Source organism: Ambystoma mexicanum, chromosome 4p, assembly GCF_040938575.1.
Source record: "Ambystoma mexicanum isolate Mex_15411 chromosome 4p, UKY_AmexF1_1, whole genome shotgun sequence".
Taxonomy (NCBI): domain Eukaryota; kingdom Metazoa; phylum Chordata; class Amphibia; order Caudata; family Ambystomatidae; genus Ambystoma; species Ambystoma mexicanum.
In genome coordinates, this window is record NC_090927.1 from 471,084,459 (window position 1) to 471,103,978 (window position 19,520).

Below are 19,520 nucleotides of genomic sequence, written 5' to 3' on the forward strand. Positions count from 1 at the left end.
CCTCCCACCGGGGTGCTTCGGTGGGGGCCCGACCCCCCGGCCGGTTCAATCCTGCTTCGACAAGGCTTTAGCGCCTTGTCCTTGGCGACGACGGCGGGGTCCGCCAGACTTGCCTCGTCCTCTGTAGGCCTCCTGAGACAACGAGCGGGCCGCTTGACGGTAGGAGGAGAAACCGCCGCCGGAACCTTTGGAGGCGCCCTTGCCTCCGCTGCTCCGAAAGGGCGTCCGTCGTTGTTGCAGAACTCCAAGGGCCCGGGCCGTCTCGGTGTCCGCTTTAATGGCCTGAAGGGAATCGTCCACTGTTTTCCCAAACAGGTTGTTCCCATCGAAGGGCATGTCCAGGACTCTGGTCTGAACGTCTTGACGGAAGTCCGTAGCCTTGAGCCATCCACGCCGCCTAAGGCAAACGCCGTTGCCCAACTGGCGGAACCCAGTGTCGGCGATGTCCGTCGCAACGGTAATGGCGTGGTATGAAGCCACCTCACCTTCCTGCAGGATCTCCAGGGCCTCTGCCCTCTTGTCGTCCGGCAAGAAGTCCAGCAGGGGAGCCAGTTTGTACCAGAGCTCCCTGTCGTATCGGGCCACGATAGCCAAGGCGTTGGCAGCTTTAATCGTCGTCGCTGCAGACGAGATGACTCTGCGTCCCATAGCGTCCAATTTCTTTCGCTCGCCGTCCGGTGGGGAAGTCGATGTGGAGGCCGCACCCCCCCCCTGCTTTTTTCCTGGCCGCCGCGGAGACGACGGAGTCCGGGGTAGGCTGCGCCCGGAGGCACAGGGGGGCCGTGTCCGGGACCCGGTACTTTTTCTCGTACCGGTCTCTTCTAGCTGGCGTCGTGGAAGGGTTCTTGAGGAGGGTGAGGCCCTCATCCCAAATGTCGTCCAATAGAGGCACCGCGAGGACCGTCTTCCTCTTGGCCTCGCGCCGCTGATAAAGGAAACCTTCCTTCTTCTTCTCCTCAGGGCAGAGTTGGAAAAGCTCGGATGCCCTGGCGATCATTGAGTGGAACGATCCAATCTCGTCGGGCGGAGAAGACCTGGTGGGAGGCGACGACGGTACATCCTCGTCGTATACCTCGTCGTCCGTACCCGTCGCTGCCGTGTCAGTCCCCGTATCATCCCCTCGGGTGGACGGGGAGGAGGGCTGGAAGGGGCGCGACGGCTGAAAAGGAGGTGGAGGGTGGATCCTTCTTTTCTTGGTAGGGGGAACACCAGAAGGTCCCGGTTCTGGGTCCCCCGACGGGAGAGGTTCCGTCGGCAACGGTAATCTCGTCCTTATCTCTGAGCATAAGGACTGTATAGCCAACAAAATGGCCGCCGAGTTGTCTCGCGGCGCTGGCAGAGGGGAATCCGACGGGCGATCAGGGGCCCCATCGGTACCCTCGACGATGTCGTCGTCCCCTGCGTCGGGATCCATCCCGACGGGCCGGTCTTCTTCCACGCCGAGGCCGTGGCTTAAGACCTCGACCAGCTCCTCCTCCGAGGTTGAGGCCGAATCTACGACGACGCCCTGCCCCCCCTTTTTCTTCCCCACGGGGGATTTCACGGGGGTCCTATCGATGGGCACAAAAGAGGACTCCCTCCGAGGTGGCAGGGAGACTCTGAGCCCCGAGGTCGCCACCACTGGTGTAGCCTCCACAGGCTGAGCCAGGGCCGCCGCGACAGTTTCGATAGAGGGCTTGGCCGGATGGATTAAGGCCTTCACCACCTTAGGTGCGCTCACCGCTTTATTCTTGAGGGGGGGACACTGCCTCGCTCCCCCTCCGCCTTCGAGCTCGACCGGGGCCTCTCCAGGAACTTCGCCGGGTGCTCGGCCTTCCTCTTACCCGACCCAGAGCGTTGGCTCGTGGTTGATGGTGCCGGGGAGGGTGCGCCCTGCCTGGCACCCGTAGAGCCCGACCGTTCGGCGCTCCCGGTGCCAGCGGACTCGCGGTGCTTGGCCTTATGTTGGACCCCCGTCGCCGGGGCGTCCTCAAAGGTCTTAGAAGACCGCTCGGATTTCTTCCTCTTCTTCTCGCCGGACGGGCTCTTCCCTTCTAGCCAGTTGGCGAGACGTTGATGGCGGTCCTTCATGGTCCGCTCCGACATGTTGCCGCAAAACGCACAGTCCTTCTCCACGTGCGTCTTGTCCTCATGTAGGCAGTAAAGACAAAAAGAGTGTTCGTCCTCCTTGAAGACGTTCTGCAGCTGGCATCCAGGGCAGACCCTGAACAGCTTTCCGGGCGTCGAGCTTCCCTTCTCCTGGGCCATGACCGGGCCTGAGAAACTTCTGGAGTCCTCCAAAAGCGTAGCTCGACGAAATCTTCACCCTTGAGGGGCGCAGACGAATCCGAAACGGGTCCCCGTTGATCGGATGGAGAGTCGGTGGAGCTTGAGGCTCTTTTGACCGAAAAAAACAAAGTTTTTGAGAAAAAATGTGAAAAAATAGCACTAACGCTCGAGAGCAATAGCACGAGGATCCCAACACATGAACGTGCGGTAAAAATCTGAAGATGGCTGCCAGAGGCGGTGCTTAGGTAGAGGGCAGTCATTGGCTGTGGTCAGTATGACGCAGAGACCAGTGATTGGTTATTACTACGAAAGACAGATCAGAAACGAAACTGATACTGGTTTTTTCTTTACCGAGGATTCCCAGCCTGACGACGGGGAATATTCATGAGCATGTGAATCCATGCCAGACCCCATGCTGGAGAATAATAGGGCCCCCATGACAAGTATTGAAAAGGCATATGGAAAATGAAATATACAAAGAAGGGTCGAGAACCCATAAAAATATTGAATAGAAGTGAATGAAAAAGGGGCTGGGACCCTTAACAGCAGAAAGTGTGTGGAGTTTTGGGGTAGGGGGTGGAAAACCCCCTACTCAAGTGATGAACTATATATGGCATGGGAAACTGGAAACTTAAGAGAAGATCATGCTTGTTTTAACATACATAAGGGGGAAAGGAGACTCCCTGAGATATGGAAATACTGTGTGCGTTTGATGTGTGAGAAATGAGTTACTCACTGTAGTGACTAACAAACTCCTAGTCCGTAGTCCCCTTTCCTCCATATTACATGGGTGTCCCTTGCTAAAGACGGGAACAGAACCCTTTTCACCAGAAAAATCGTCTTTTACCCCTTTAAATGTAGTTGTGTGTGGGGGTGTGGCACCAGGAGCATGCGTGGCACCAGGAGCATGCGTGGCCCCAGGAGCATGCACTCCCTTGTCTACACCCTCCAGCACCACACCTCACTTCCCTTTGAGGCGTCGGCTAGATTAAACTGCCTAAAAACGTTGCTTCTTTAAGGGGGTGGGGTGGGTGGAGGGATGTATGGCGGAAAGGGGACTATGGACTAGGAGAATGTTAATCACTGCAGTGAGCAACTCACAATTACTCTTACGCCCTGCCCCCTTTACTCCATACTGCATGGGCGATTACCACTAATTGAAGCCCCAGGGAGGTGAGATGTTCAAGACCTTAAGAGAACAGGTTCCTCAGGACTGCTTGCCTGAAGGCTGCATCTGATCTTGCACTGCCGTCTCGACAATAGTGCTTGCAGAATGCTGAGGGGGTATCCCAGGTAGCCGCCCTGTTGATCGATTGCCATGGCACATGTCTATGGAAGGCAACTGCTGTTGCCTTGGCCCTGACTGCATGAGCATGAAGATTTGCTGGCGCCTCCTTTTGATGATCCTTGAAGGCCTCAGGAATGGCTGCGACCATCCATCTGGCTATCAAGGCCTTTGATACCCGACCAGCTGGCCTTGACCTACCAAAGGTGATTAATAACAGATTAGACTTGAGGAAGCCTTTTGTCCTGTCCAGGAAGAACTTGAGGGCTCTCCTGACATCTAGACAGTTTAATACTTTTTCTACCTTGTCCTTTGGGTTAGGAAAGAAATTTGGTAGGACTATCTCCTCGTTGAGATGGTGTCTCACACGCTAGTCCCAGGGGGTCTCCCTCAGGTGGCCAGGGCACAGCCATCGCCTTTGGATCACCTGGGTGAGAGGCCTTCGGGAGTGGGATACCCGATGGCGAGGCGCTGTATCCCACTCCCTGTAAAACCTTGACCCCCTTCCTACCCGATAGGATATTTAGTAACTCTACCCCCACCCCTTTACAAACACTTTCACACGGACAGTCCGCTCTGGGAGAAAACAGACAACCACACTAGCACTGTACCTGACATGTCCCACTACTAAGGTCAGGTAATTACTGGTAATTACTCACACCAGACTTCCATTAAACTTCCCCACACGAAGGAACAGTACTTTCCCGACAGCAGCTAAACGAAGGAAGGAAGACGGCAAACCAAGAAGGGTACGCAAGGAGGGAGATACCCTTGACTTTTTCGGCAAGAAGCTGTTGAAGAATCATGTATTGTACGTCGGACATACCCGGGGCCCTCCTGCACGGCTGACCGAGTCGGGGAGGAACAGCAAGATAAAAGCAGCACCAGAGAGATTAACACAGCCGTTGAGTTGGCAAGACCGGTCTGTGTTGAAGTCAAGGTTGCAAGCGGCAACATTGTATAAAGGACCCAAGAACGAAGATTGAAACGCGTGTGATGAAAGAGAGGAAAGCTTAATTGCTGATGAATGTTTGAACATTAAAGGAGAAAGATACAGTGACAGTGTGGCCCAGCACCACGAGGATGCTCAATCGAAGGTCTCTATAAGGTATCCAGCCAAGAAGCGAAAGTAGAAGATTGGTAAGAACATTGTGTGAAATTAATCAAAGTGGTCCTGCAACTGTTTAAGCAAAACCATTGCACAATCGAAAGACTTCGATTTATTTTATATAAAAGAGGAAAACGTAAAAACGTAAAAACGGACATTAAATGGTCCGAGCCCGAATGAGGGAGACCAACTGCGAACATTGTGCTAAATGGGTCAGAGCCCGAATGAGGGGGATCCATGGTCTGAGCCCGAACGAGGGAGACCCATGACGAACACGAGAAGCGGGAACATGTGAATTTGAAAATCCTGATAAGAAAGGAACTTTGGTGCTTGTTTGTTACGACATGCCCTCTACAGTAAGAGACTGGGAAAGAGGCTTTGGCAGAACGTCCTGATACCTATGATATGAACTGTATCCTTGTGTCAGAGAAGCCAGAGTGTGTGCGAAGCTCAACCATGCCTCCTTGCCCCATGCTAAAATCGCGAAGAAGGGAAGCCAACTGCTCAACTATCTGGACATTATTTCTTGAACACTTTATTGAATACACTACTGTCACAGACCATTTTGTATTTAGAAGTAAGAATTGGCAATAGGTTTATTACTATAAGCCCTTTTTTTATAACAGAGACTAGGACTGCGTTGTTATTTGATGGTTGTAGCTTGCTCCCCTCCTTAGATTTAGGTTTAGATAGGCGTTCAACCAACCCATTGAAGTTCAATAAACAACCTTGAACTGTGATCACTTGTGTGTCTTCACTGTTTGATACCATGCCTTCCTTACAGATGGAAAGAAGACACCACCTTTGCGAGAAACTAAGGATGAGTGCCCTGAACTTCGCTACCCCTACGCCCTGAGAAAAGGACCCCTAGGAGCGCTGTCTTGATTGTGACCCCAATCTGATGTTGACGGATGCCATGGGCTTGAATGGTTTATGCACCATGGCTGCCAGAACCACGTTCAGGTCCCAGACTGCGTGTGGGCAGCATTTGATAGAGGGGGGTATAACCTTGTCAGTCCTGCCAGATGCCTCTTGATCACAGGCACCTATGGCAGCTAGGTCGGGGTGGCATGCGTCAACCTGAACCCCTGCCAGATGTGCTGAGAACGATAGCACCTGATCAAATGTGCACATCAGTGGGTCTATGTCTCTTTCCTTGGCCCAGAAGCAAAACCTGGTCCATTTGCTACTGTACGGGTTCCTGGTGAGTCAATTCTTGCCTTCTGAATTATCTTCAGGTTGTCTTGAGACAGGTGAAGGTGCTGCAGGGTTAAATGCTCAGGAACCAGGCTGCTAGGGCTAATCTCTCCTGGGAGAGGTGAACCACCACCCCGCTGCTGGTTGCGGAATGGCGTTCCCCTACTGGGAGATGCACAGGGCCCTGCAACGAGAGCCATATGAAGTCCGAAAACTATGGTCTGGCCGGCCACTGTGGAGCCATCAAGATTAAGCGCAAGTGTGACGATTCTCTGATCTTGCAGATGACCCTGTGGATTAATGGGGTCGATGGGAATGCCTAAGCCCACATCCCGCTCCATTGATTATGTAAAGCACCCCCCAGCGAGCCTGTGCAAACTGTGGACACTGCCGCTTCTGCTTGGTGGCGAACAAGTCTATCAGTGGTTGGCCCCACATTCTGAAGATCTCCAGCAGGACCTATTTGTTCAACTGCCACTCGTAGTTGTCGACTTCCAGTCTGCCGAGTCTGTCCGCCTCCAGGTTGGACTCTCCCAGAAGGTGAATTGCAGAAAGCCGTATGTTGTGGGCTAATGCCTATTCCCATATCTCGATGGTGAGCCTGCACAGGGGAGGTGATCTGGTGCCCGCTTGTTTATTGATGTAGTACATGCAAGTGGAGCTGTCTGTCTGAACACAGATTGATTGGTTCTCGATTACGGGTAAGGCACTCCCTGAGAGCCAGCTAGATTTCCTTCATTATGTGGAAGATGATGTGGTTTTACATGTCCTCCCTTGTTCACACGTCATGTACACTGTGGCCGCCCAGCGTGGCTACCCACCCATCAAGGGAGGAGTCTGATGTAATAGTACCATTGGGCAGGGGCTGCCTGAAGGGTCTGCCCGCCATAAGATTGTTGTGCTGCCTTCACCAAATCAAGTCTTGGTGGAGATCAGCTGAGATGGAGACTGATGCCGCTTGGGACCCAGTCTTGTATGCGGAACCACCAGCAGGCATGTCGTCATAATTCCCAACAGATGTTGGTAACACCAGGCCAAATGTATTGATCTGCTGACAAATTGTCCAGTAGGCATCTTCATAGCTGCCACCTTTTCCATGGTGGGGGAAGATCTTTTGCTTCCTGGTTTCCCACAACAGACACAGGAAGATCAAGATTTGGGTAGGCTGTAGCTGCGACTTTATGTGGTTGAGGGAGAACCCCAGTTTGTAAAGGATATCCATAAGCCTGGAGGCCGTATTCCGGAACCCCCCGCCCCGGGTATTCCGCTCAGACCAACCAGTCATCGAGGTATGGGTATATATGGTGGTCCTCCAAAAGGAGCAATGCCGCCACTGCATTCATGAGCCTTGTGAAAACCTGAGGGGCTGAATTGAGCCTGAATAGAAGTACTTTGTACTGAAAATGGGAGCCCATCACTCAAATGTGAAGGAAAGAGCGATGGGATTGCCATATAGGGACATATAGGTATGCATCCTTCAAGTCCAGGGAGCACGTCCAGTCTCCCCCGGATAGAGATTCTGCTATCAGCGGTGGCATAAATCTTGAACTTTTGCAAGGACAGGGATAGGTTTGAGGATAGATCGAGAACCACGTGCAGGCCTGCTTGATTCTTCTTCCGTATTGTGAAAATCTCTGAGTAAAAGCCAGAGCCTCTCTGAGAGAGGGGGACTTACTCCACTGCTGCACTTAACACCAATGAACTGATCTCTGCAAGGAGAGCTGGTGTCCCGATCTAGGGAAGGGGAGGACAGAAGGGTGGGTTCTGAGGGATGGGTAGGTGGAACCCATGGGAAACCACTGATCGGATCCGCGAACAGAATCCGCCAGGACTGAATGCAGAGAGCAAGCCTTCTCCCTATAAAACACTTGTGGACCTTGATTTGGGCATCATTGCTCCTTTCCCTCTGAGGCGGGTGCATCCTTTGGTGCTTGTGCGTGTGTTGGAAGGGTGACCTGTCCGGATGCCTAGCCTTCCGGTCCTGGCAGCCCCTGAATCAGACGAAAGTCCTTCCCCTGTCAGCATGGGCCTGTCCCTGCCTGAACGTCCTGGGTGTAGGCTTAGCTAGGATAGCCAAAGACTTGGCGGTCTGGGAACTGTGTTTCTTCTTATCCAATTCCCCATCCTTGGATGAATGGAACAAGTCCCCCCCTCCCTTCAAACGGAAGATCCAGGATATGCCGTCTTGTAGGGCGAGGTGAAGCCTGGTGGCCCTTAGCCATGTCATCCGCCTCATAACTGTGGTCATGCAGATGTCCCTGCTGGCCGTGTCTATGTGACCCACAGACGACTCCACTAGGTCTTGTGCCACTATCTTGGCTTCGGCCAAACCCGCCTTGAATGCTGCTTGCCTGTGAGCTGGCAGGTCCAGGAGGAAGTCTGCAATCTCCCTCCATAGCCTCAGATTCAAAGCAGCCTGCATAGCATCTGTGTCGGGTTGCCCCAGGTGGATCCCAGCGTTGGAGTAGACCTTCACATAGGCCTCCAGAACTTTCTCCTCCTTGCCGAACAAGGCATATGTAGAGGATGACTATGTGGATGCTTGGGATTTGGCGTACATAGAAGCCACCACCATCCCAGATGAATGATGCTGCGGGTGAACCGCTGAGAGGAGAGTATCCCCTTCCGCCTGCTTGTACTTCGTGTCCAGCATTCTGTTGGTGAGCTGTGTTGAGTGTGGCTTGGTCCAGCCCTTTTTTGCCAGGGCTTCCATGTCCTTATGGAGCGGAATGCCTGATCTAGTGGCTGTTCCTTTAAGGGTTGAGGGATACCTAGGTATTCTGCGAAGCCCGCCAGCTGATCGTGGAAGGCCCTCGCTGAAGAAGAGGTGTCTGGAATCTCCTCTTTGTCTGTGTCTGCCCGAGCTGTGGCTCCCTCGGGGTCTGTGTGATCTGCAGCCGGAATCAGCGGTGCCAACATAGCCTGGGGGCCACAGGAGGAGGAGACAGAACCTCAATACTTGGCTGCACAGGCAATGGTGGCTGCGGGGGTGGGGAAGTCACTGCCACCACAGCTGGGGCCTGCTGCAGCTGCACTGGAGCCAAAGGCTGTGCGGGTATGGGTGGAAGCCTCTCTTTAATAAGCCCCTTACGGATGCTACCCATTTGGGGAGACTTCATCAGCATGAGGAATTTGTCGAAGAATCTTTCCTCACACTCTGGGGATAGGCCCTCCTGTGCGGGCCCCGACAGCGTGACCAGCGTGTATGGCTGCACTCTTCCCGCATATTGTCTGCCCTGCATGTAATTCGCCTCAGCGCAGCACCTCAGCCCTGAGGTACCCAGGTATGAAGTGCACCAGGTTACCTGAGGGGGTGACCATGGGGGCCCATTCCACCCTGGGAGTGAAGTTCTGTCTTTGATATTTGTTGGAATGGCACGTGTCCTCACGTGCCCCCATTTTGTTAGGCTGCACCGCCTTCTTGTCTTGGCCCATCCAGCCTGGGGTTGCGCACCTTTCATGGAACTCGATCTGGCCTCTACCGGTTTGCTTGACAGCGCAGGTTGGGGCCACCTCTGCACCTCAGGCGTGGGTCTGGTAGGCTGATTGTCCTCTGACATGGAGCCAGTAGTGCTAGTGCATATAGGTGCCCCCTCAGGCATAGGCCTGGTACTAGGGCAGAACCCCTCAGGAGATTACCCTGCACAAGGGCCGACTGGCCCCTCAGCGGTGGGACCTGGAGGATCCGTGGACCCCTCGGACGTTAGCTCTATGAGCCTCAGTGCCCTGGCTGGTGACAGGACCAGAGTGGTCACTCCTGCTAGGTTGCTTCCCGGGGAAAGAAACACCTTTGCGGGGTGCTTTGAGGAACAGTACACTTACCTTGGCCTTAGTCTTCCTATGCATGTACTCCTTGATATGCTCTGGAGGAGACCTGGACAGCAGCTCCCTCCACCTCGCGAGATGGTACTTGTGTGACCGGGGAGAAAGGGCATTGCACAACAAATAGCTGTCCCAGCCGTGGTCGTCGCCAAGGCAGAGGAGGCAGAGCGCGTGCGGGTCAGATATCGGAAAGGATCAGTCACATGAAGGGCACCTATTAAAGCCCTCCAGGACCAACATGTGCGGCGGAGAGGCGAGACACAATAGGCCAGTTGAAATTAAAGTACTTGAGAATTGAAAAGAAAATATTGGGTCCAAGATCCCATATGGGGAGAATTTAGACACACGTGGAATTATGAGGGGAAAAAAGGGCCTCAACCACAGCGCAGGTGAAGCAGGACCGCTCCAGTCGACGTGGAAAACAGAACTGGGGTGTAGCGCTGAAGGGCAGAGTCAGATATTTTTTTCGGGTGAAAAAGGTGCTGTTCCCGTCCCTAGCGAGAGACGCTCATGCAGTATTGAGGAAAGGGGACGAACGTAGGAGTATGGATGGCGCATTATCCTTGAAATTAAAGTCACAAGAGTACCACAGCAAACTAGGGAAAGGGAACACCCTTGAAATTAAGTGTATATTGTTTGGTGAAGTGTATGAAACAAGGGGAAGGACATATTCTTGAAAGTGTACACCACTTCACAAAAGGCAAGTAAAGCACTTGAAAGAGACTCTACGTCAAGTGATTGCAAGCTCACGCAAAAGTCCTGGCAGAAGCGTACACCAGGTAAATTCAAGTGTTGAAGCCCTGGCAGGAGAGTACAAAAGGCAAACTGAAAAGGTGTGTGACGAACAACAATGAAAGGAAATCACAAGGAGGGACCATGCCCTTGGGATTGTAAATTGTTTTCTAAAGTGAAGGGAAAACATGGCAGTGGAGTATACCAGGTGACCTGTGAGTCTGGGACCCACACACCGACTTCAAGTAGTAGAAAAGAAACCCAAGGAGAAGTTACACCTCTGGGATTGTGACTTGTTTTGTATAATAGGAGGAATTTGACGAAGCGAGTCGTTCCTTGGAACTGTGAATGCACCAGGAGGAGGAAGTTACCGTCTTGGGCTACAAGGAACTTAATTATTCTTGGTTGGAACTTCTTGCTTTATTTCATTGGAGAGAAGGGAAACCTGAAAAGAAGAATCATTCCCTGGAACCATGAATGTTGTTCACAGATAACTTTTTGTTGGATTTATAACTTTTGTTGGAGCTGAACATGTGTGCAACTTTCGAAAATCCGAGACAATATCCTTAGCACTTCGTTTTTAGAGTGGGAGGGCTAGGATAGGATTTCGGACACAGGACGTACTTTTTGATTTCCACATCTTGACAACGGACAGTCTTAGAATTGGATGACGTAGGGAAAATACCTCTTAGCATAGGGATAGTGAGGCATTTTCAAACCCTTTTTTTTTCAATAAAAGTCTAACTATTAGTCCTTTGTTTCCTCGTCTCATTCCTGGCTTATCACAACTGACAGTTTGAAGAACTAATCAGTTTCCCCATAACAATGAGACATTGGCAAGGGAAATGAAGCTGAAGGCTTTACTTCCCTTCAGAAAGTCAGGACAGGTTCAAAAACAAGCAAGCAAGAATTAGGGTGACATTCCAACAAATATCAAAGACAGGACAATGGAGGGAAAGGTGCAAAAGAGAATATCTTTCCCAAAAGTCTGCCGACACAAACTTTATCCACTTTACCGCCAGTGAAGCAATCGAGGTAGGCATGAACAAAAGCTTATAATAATTAAAGTTAATTCATACACATTCGCAGACAGCAGCATTATCTGGGAGCAGTTTCCAACGGTCAATAATGGAACGCTCCTGGGCATTCCATGGCATGATCCCCCATAACAGCACACAGCAAATAATACACTACTTAGCAGATGACAAACTAAATGACGATAAAAACACAATAGCTCTCAATGGCACCTCTTTTGATTGTCCATCAATTGAATGCAAACATTTACGGTATATAGTACGATGGTCCATGGGAAATTATAATGGAACAGCACCAGACAAATTAAAAAGTGCAACAACATCAAAAACAAACAATGTAATGAGATGCTACATGGTTTAAAGGCACCTTGTATAGCACAGCTTCTGACATTTTGGCAGCCTCTACATGTTCATGGATTTTTTTTTTTTAATGAATCCGGAAAGTAGGACTTTAGGGGCATACGAAAGCTGCATGCATGCAGATACACAGTGGGGATGGAGTTAGATGACCCTACCAATGAGTCATCAGTTGGGGGCACTAGAGAGACGGCATTATAAAGAAAATCAATATATTATATGCCCATAAGAACAAGTGAAGATTGAATGGAGTGAGACTGTACCATTAATGACAATAACAGAAAAGGGCAGAAACGAGAATGTGAGTGTTGGAGATGGCCTTGTGCCTAGGTTGACAGGAAGGACAACATAACAAGAAACAATGTTATTATAAAAAATCATGCATAGTAATTTTGCAGGAATGGTGGTCACTCAAAATATCGAAAATAAATCTCTCTTTTTTAATTATATATTTATTTTGGGGTCTGGGATTAAAAAACAAATGGTAAAAAAAGGGGGCTGGGGAGAACCCCCCCATTTCGAATAAAAAACGTCATTAAAAAAAAATAATTTTGACCATAAACCCCTTGGAATGGTCTATAAATTATTAACAGATAAACCATATGGTATTAAATGTAAAACTATCAAATGATTAGGTGAAATACCTTTTCAGAAAAAAGCAAAAAATACCATTAATGTGGAGCTTACCAGGCTGTAAAGATCCCATTCCCCTGGGTTGTCCTTTATTAACTGTAGCGTAGGGCTTGTCTGTCCTATATGGAAAAACATTGCACACTTAGTGTAGTCTTCTCTAACACAATACAAAAAAAGGTCACAGATATCACGCTAATTAATATACATTAAAAAAACAGAAGAGAATCATTACCCTTTGATACTTGCGTAGGCATCAATGCACCTCCCCTCCCAAGTTTGTTTTCACCCTCTAGACATGTCAGCTCAATCAATGTAAAGTGGAAGGGCTAAAATGTTGGTTGCGGCCTTGCAAGGGTATGATTCCACTGGACTAGGAACTGACCTTTCCTGCACCAATAGGTTTAATGCTTTTAAAAAGTAATATTTTGGACTAAAAACATTGAGTCTATTCGAAATGCATGCTGGGTGCAGAGATGGACATTTCCCTCAAATCTCAGTGAAGGCTGCATTTTAGTGTGAGCTCTGAATACGGTCTGAATTCGTTGATTCACTATAAAAATATATTGTTTCAGTCTGCAGTGTTTCAGTGATTGTTTTGAACAATGCGCCTGATAACGTTGCAGGAGCCGGAAGCAAATTATGTTGTCTTTCGTGCTCTCATGGAAAAGAGGATCTTGGAGTTTTCCATGTGACATTTCGGCCGAATGCTAGTGGATGCTTGCAACAGGTGAACCTTCTGAAAAGTACTATCCTGTATTTGAAGGAGGTTTAAATTAGGGAGCGCCAGATCAGGAGATCAGATGGAGCTTTGGGGGAAGGATAATTGCCCGCTAATCACACATTTCTCTGTTCGCCTGGTCTGGAGTTACCATGGTGCAGATTTTGGCAGAGATGAAGAGTTGCAGAAAAGGCGCTTTAACTGTGATGTATTACTAACCTTTTGTTTTATGTAGTATGTTTAGTGTATCAATGTTTATATTTATTGTATTGGGGAGAAGATTTACTATATCCCTGCACTTTATGGAAAGCAAAACAATAGGCTACAGTAATAATGAACCTAACAGAGAGTTCAGTATTGCTCATAGTCCTTTTTACCAGTTGTGAACAATTTATACCACGCATACATCTCCCACTGTGGTTTGTGACCCTTTATCCTTTGATACATAGGCAACCATATTATGATGGAAATAATGTTTTAAACCACTTATCACTCCAATCTCCCCTCGACCTGGGGAGGATTCAAAAAGTTGGACCATTACACCGAGTGATACCTGTTCTGTCCTGTCACACTTGAGATAGGTGCCTGGTACTGGTGGCCCACCACTATTTCCATCTCCCCTTATACGCCCCTCCTGGCAATGGTGTGGAATGGGTGTGATCCATCTTCTTAGGAGGCATAAGGACCTTCAGATGAACGACACACATGGATGCCATAGTGGTCAGGAATGCTCATTTACTGCATCGAACACTCGAACATAACTGTATATTAGCTTCAAAGGACATAAGAGGCACCAGAAGCAGAACTGGGCGAAAGGCAGAGGTTATTGCAGACAGAGATAGAAAGCAGGAACACAGCTCTCTGTTAAGGTCGGACTTGCTCCGCTCTGCCAAATAGGCACGCCACATAATGACTTGCACTTTCTCTATGGGGCTGAAAGGGACTACACTCGTGTATATTTTAGAATGCACACTGTGCCAGATGAGTTATTACAACATCTCCAGTTCTCATGAAAACAACAATAGATTAAACCGTTCATAGTCTTTCAAGTGCTGGGTAGTTATCTACTTTCTAGAGGTAATTATTGTGCTCTCTCACCACATCTCCATTGGCTTGTTCTTTTGTAGAACATATTGCCTACCTCTCTGTAATGTTCTTTTTGATGGCTGTTCCTCTCACAGATTCCTTATCTTTGGTATGTTATCTTCAGTGACTGTTACTCGGAAATGTATAGACCGCTTGAGAGTGCAGAGCTGCTACACCTGGCGCCAATGAACACCCAATGACCGTTTTACACCAGGGCCAGTATTTATGAAGCTGCTATACTCCATGACCTCACTCCCACCCTTTTTTACTAGCACTCAGCAGCTGGGGGACCACAGAACATCCCTCTGAAAGAACATTACTGAGAGGCAAGTCATTTGTTATTCTAATAGAATCCTACCGCCATCTTTGATAGACTCCCATATTAGTTTACAAATCTGGTGGCGGGAGAAGAGTGAGAAAAACACCATCTAAAACAGAAAACTCTGGGGGGACTGCTTGGGTAAAGGGAGTGTCCTGCCCGGACAGGGAATTTAGGCAGAAATGTTTGGTGAACGTGTCCAGCGAAGCCCACGTTGTGACTTTACATACGTCCAGAACAGGAATTCCCCCCCCCCCTGCAGAATGGGTCCCAAGACCCTCCGGTACCTCTTTTCCAGATGCAGATTAATTCCGAGATGCAGAGGAGGATCCACCTTGACAGGGTTGGTTTAATCAAAGACCCCTTGTGGCACAAGTACCAGCGTAACACACAAAGAGCTGATCATCGTTGCCGGCTGATATCTTATATCGAGACTCATAGAAGCTTGGGCTCTCACTGGGTTCAACTGATGGAATTGCTACCCCATAATAGAAGGATAAGGCCGAGGGTAACACACAGGAAAATTGATCTTTTAAGAGAGATGAAAATCCAAAACAAACTTTGGGAGTAAGGACGGTTTCAATCTCAAAGTCATCTTCGCCTTGGGTAATCCCAATTTGGGAGGTTTTTAACAGAATGCCTGGAGTTCACCCACCTGTCTCAAGAAACTCATGGCTGCAACAAAAATCCCCTTAATGGCGAGCAACCTTAATGAACATGAATGCAGGGGCTCAAATGATGGTCCCATGAGATAAGTTAAAACTAAATGAAAATCCCATACAGGAACACTCCAAGGGGTAAGAAACTCGGTAGGGCTATATGGGCCTCAGGGCCAGAAAAGAAAGCTGGAGTGTGTATTTTGTACCGCACCTCCCTAGAATTGAATATCGCACAAATGCAGAGAGACGCTGGTGGGAGGTTCCTTATAGTGCAGGGATCCATTAGATCTAAAGAAGTCACCCTATGCTCCGCATACACCCCCAATGCCTAGAAGCAAGTATTCTGTAAAGACCTTTTCACACAACTAGATAGTATTAGAGCGGGATTGCTGTTCTGTGGAGGCGACTTGAACCTGATCATGAACCCGGAACTGGATTGGAAGTCCTATAGAGAGGGCGCGCTACCCCCTAGAGACAGACAATCCTTCAGAGAGTTGATCTTAGACCACCTGCTAATTGACGCATGGCGAACTCTGTACCTTCTACAAAAGACATACACATTCTATTCTCCCACATCAAACTTACTCCTGCATAGATTATTTCTTCCTGGAGGGACACCTCGAACACTGCTTGAAAAATGCCACTATTGAGGTGGTGGGGTGGTCAGACCATGACCTGGTCACCATAGAGCTCGACATAGGCCCCAGCAAAACCATAGACAAACTATGGACATGCAATGACACGCTTTTCAGGAATAAGCTCTTCAGGGAGTCGCTAGACAAAGAGGCATGGGACATTTTTTCGAAAGAAAATGATACAGGAGAAATCCCACATACCACAGTATGTACGATGAGAGGCCTAATAGCGCAAGGGGCTTCAATGAAAATAATTAAACTCCTCAGAGGAATCCAACTAAAGAAAGCAATCACTGAAAAGGAATTGGCCCTAGAGAGCGATACGGGAGACTAAACTGAAGCTAGAGCGGAAATCAGGGGACTCAGGCAGGAAATTAAGGAAGTCTGGCAAGAAAATGCATTGGCCCACCTCAATTTTGTAAACTGCGCTAACAAAGAGCTGAGAGAGCAGTCAACAAAATAAAATCCCCATCTGGTGCCACACTAACATACCCGAATGACATAACCACCCGCTTTGCCCAATTTTACCAGGAGTTATACACTTCAGAGTGCACCCCCTCACAAGAGGGTATGGCGGAGTTCATGGCCAGGGTCGCTTTTCCCCCAATACAGCCGTCTGACCATGTTGAGCTGAATGCCCCTATAACGTGGAAAGAAGTGGACCACGCTATCTCAAACCTGAGGGCTGGGTCAGGACGGATTTACTCCAGCGTATTATAAGAGACTAAAAGGTGCCCTTTCCCCTTTCCTGACCCTTCTGTTTAACAACATCATGGCTACTGGGCATGCACCTCCATCATTCACGGGAGCTAGAATTATTGTAATACCTAAGGAGGGGAGGGACAAATTGGAATGTGGCTCATACAGACCAATTTTGCTGCTCAACGTAGACGCAAAGATATACACAAGTATACTTGCTAACAGGCTGAGCAGAGTCCTCCCTCAGCTGATCCATAGCAACCAGGTGGGGTATGTAAAAGAAAGACAATGTCCACAAAACGCTGGACCTGATGGCTTCAGTCAAAGCGGGTGATGTGAACCCCACACTGATTTCAGTCGATGCCGAAAAAGCTTTCAACCGGGTGGAGTGGCATTTCATGACCCACATCCTTGAAAAAGCGGGCTGGGTCCGCAATGGATACAGGGAACAAACACGCAAGAGTTGTGGTCAATGGAGTGGCTTTGCTTCCTTTCACGATGACCAGAGGGACCAGACAGGGGTGCCCCCTCTCGCTGCTAATCTTCATCCTGGTCATGGAGCCCCTGGCCCAGGTCATCAGAAATGACGATAGGATAAAGGGTTTAGAAAAATTCAGCAAAGAGTATGATGCAGATGATATCCTAGTCTATGTTACCCACCCCTCGCAATCCATACCAGCCCTGTTAGACAGGATGGAGGAATATGGCGTACTGTCAGGGTTCTCCATAAATCGCAACAAGACCATAGCCCTACCACTTAAAGAGGCCAACACACACCAGAAGCTGACCCAGCGAGGTGGGGTCTTAAGGTTGCCCACGACAGCATGGGGGGGGAATCACAATTACGAAAGAATTACACAACCTGTACCAAGCAAATTACAAACCGCTCTGGGTCATGCATTCAACGCGACGTAGAGAATTGGGGACCACTGAAACTCTCATGGGCGGGAAGATTCACAGCAATAAAAATGAACGTCCTGCCACGCCTTCTCTTTTTGTTCCAGTCTCTTCCCATCATGCTCCCAGATTCTTTTCTCGTCACAGCGAAGTGCAACCTACTAGCTTTCCTATGGGACTGGAAGAGGCCCCAGATTGCATACAGCACACTGATTCTCCCTAAAGAGAAAGGAGGCTTGGCATACCTGGACCTCCACGAGTACAAAGTAACAAAACTGCAAATTCTGGTAGACCACATTTCGAGAGTCCAAAAGCAAGCAATGGGTTCATGTAGAAAATTGCCTTTTCACCCCAGTAACCCTGGAAGAATGGCTTTGGCCCCCCTGACTCCTAACCCCCCCCCCCCCCCAGACCTATCCCATGCAAAGCACAGGAACACACGGTTCTAGAAGTCTTATGGTCCATTTGGAAAAAAAGAAATCTGAGCATGACGGGTATCACAACCTGGTCTCCCCCACCCCCCCCCCCTTCAGCGGCATCTGGGCGGGTAAGTGGGAGTTTTTTTTTTTGTTAACCAAAACATTATGGAAAATTCTTTCACATGATCACGTTTTGAGTAGATATTTCATGAGAACATGTTTATGTATTTGTAATGCAACTGTTGATCACAATAAACATTTTTTTAAAAAAAACAATATTTCTGTGTATAAGTTGACCAAGAAACCTTTTATACATAATATAAAAAGAGGTTTCTAAAAAGGTAGCAGGCGCCCCACTCCAGAAAGAACATGGCATTATAACCTGTTCTGTCGTTTTTTGCCCACTTTGAGAGTTCGCAGCCATAGCTTTTTGCTCACTGTACCTTTCATAGATGGGAAATAAACATTTGCATATCAGTCTTTGTCCCGCCTCTTGTGAGGCAGTGAGAGTGATGCACCTAGTCCCAGAGGTCAACTCAGTATTGGGAGTGCCAACCCCACCCAACATACGCAGGACACGAACAGCAGCAGGCACTGCACAAGGAGGTGACCCGCCCACGGCAACAGAACAAATATAATAGTGGTACACTGCTCAGCTAGTTTCCCCCAATTAACCCACCGGCTATGACAAGAGCGGCATATCACGGAGTGGAGACCTGAATGGGGAAAGGACAAGCACTTAGACCCACGATAGCTGCCCCGACCAGAAGAGCATGGACAACTCCTGCACAGCCATACTGCAGCGCACTGGGAGGGGAGTGCACCAATCCACGCGCTGGAAGAAGGGCAAGTAGCCCGAGACCCAACACGGAGAAGAAAGCAATCCACTGAAGACACTGGTATGAGGAGAGCACTGGCCCCCCACTCTCCCTGATGGGAGAGGCAAGACGATAGCGAGGAGGGAAGCGCACAGCACATAGCCACCATCCCACGGCAGGGGACTGGAAGCGACGGGCAGGGCTGCTGGCACACGGTGCAGGGCAGGAAGGGAGACAAGAAGGCACCGGGATAGAAGGGCCTCGAAATCAGCACGGCACGCAAACAGCACACAGAAATCAAAATCGACCTGTATCTGCTTTGGAATGGGTGTCAATGCAGTAGTGCTGAGTGAAAGTGTGTATTGAGCTCCATGTAGCTGCTTTGCAAATGCTGTCTAAGGGGACATTTGCCATAAAAGCCAGAGTAGCCCCTGTGCTCCTTGTGGAGTGAGCTCTTGGCGTGAAAGGCAGTGTTTTGTTTGACAGAGAATAGCACAGTTGTATACATCCGATTATCCACCTGGAGATGGCATTCTTGGAAATGCGGTGTCCCTCTCTGCCTGGGGCTACGGAGACAAACAGTTGGTCTGTTTTTCTTAGCGGTCTGGTCTTGTTTACATAGTAAAGGACTGCCCTCCTTACATCAAGTGTGTGGAGTTTTACCTCAGCTGAGTTCTTGGGGTTCTGGAAGAAAGCTGGTAGCTCAATGGAATGGTTCGCATGAAATTTAGAGATAAACTTAGGTGAGAACCTAGGATGTGTACGTAAAACCAGTTTGTCTTTGTGTATGACAAAGAAAGGATTCTGCACTGACAATGATGGCAATTCACTTAC

The 19,520-nt window shown here is 49.2% G+C and overlaps 1 protein-coding gene across 3 annotated transcripts in view; it reads right to left on the bottom strand.

Annotated features, from left to right (window-relative positions):
* Window positions 1-19,520, bottom strand: part of ASAP2 (ArfGAP with SH3 domain, ankyrin repeat and PH domain 2) — a 2,176,645-nt gene that overhangs the window by 296,142 nt on the left and 1,860,983 nt on the right. For all 3 annotated transcript variants that reach the window (XM_069606005.1, XM_069606004.1, XM_069606003.1), the window contains exon 25: window positions 12,491-12,555. In XM_069606005.1, the coding sequence (XP_069462106.1) occupies window positions 12,491-12,555 (65 nt within the window). The remainder of the gene's footprint in view (window positions 1-12,490; window positions 12,556-19,520) is intronic.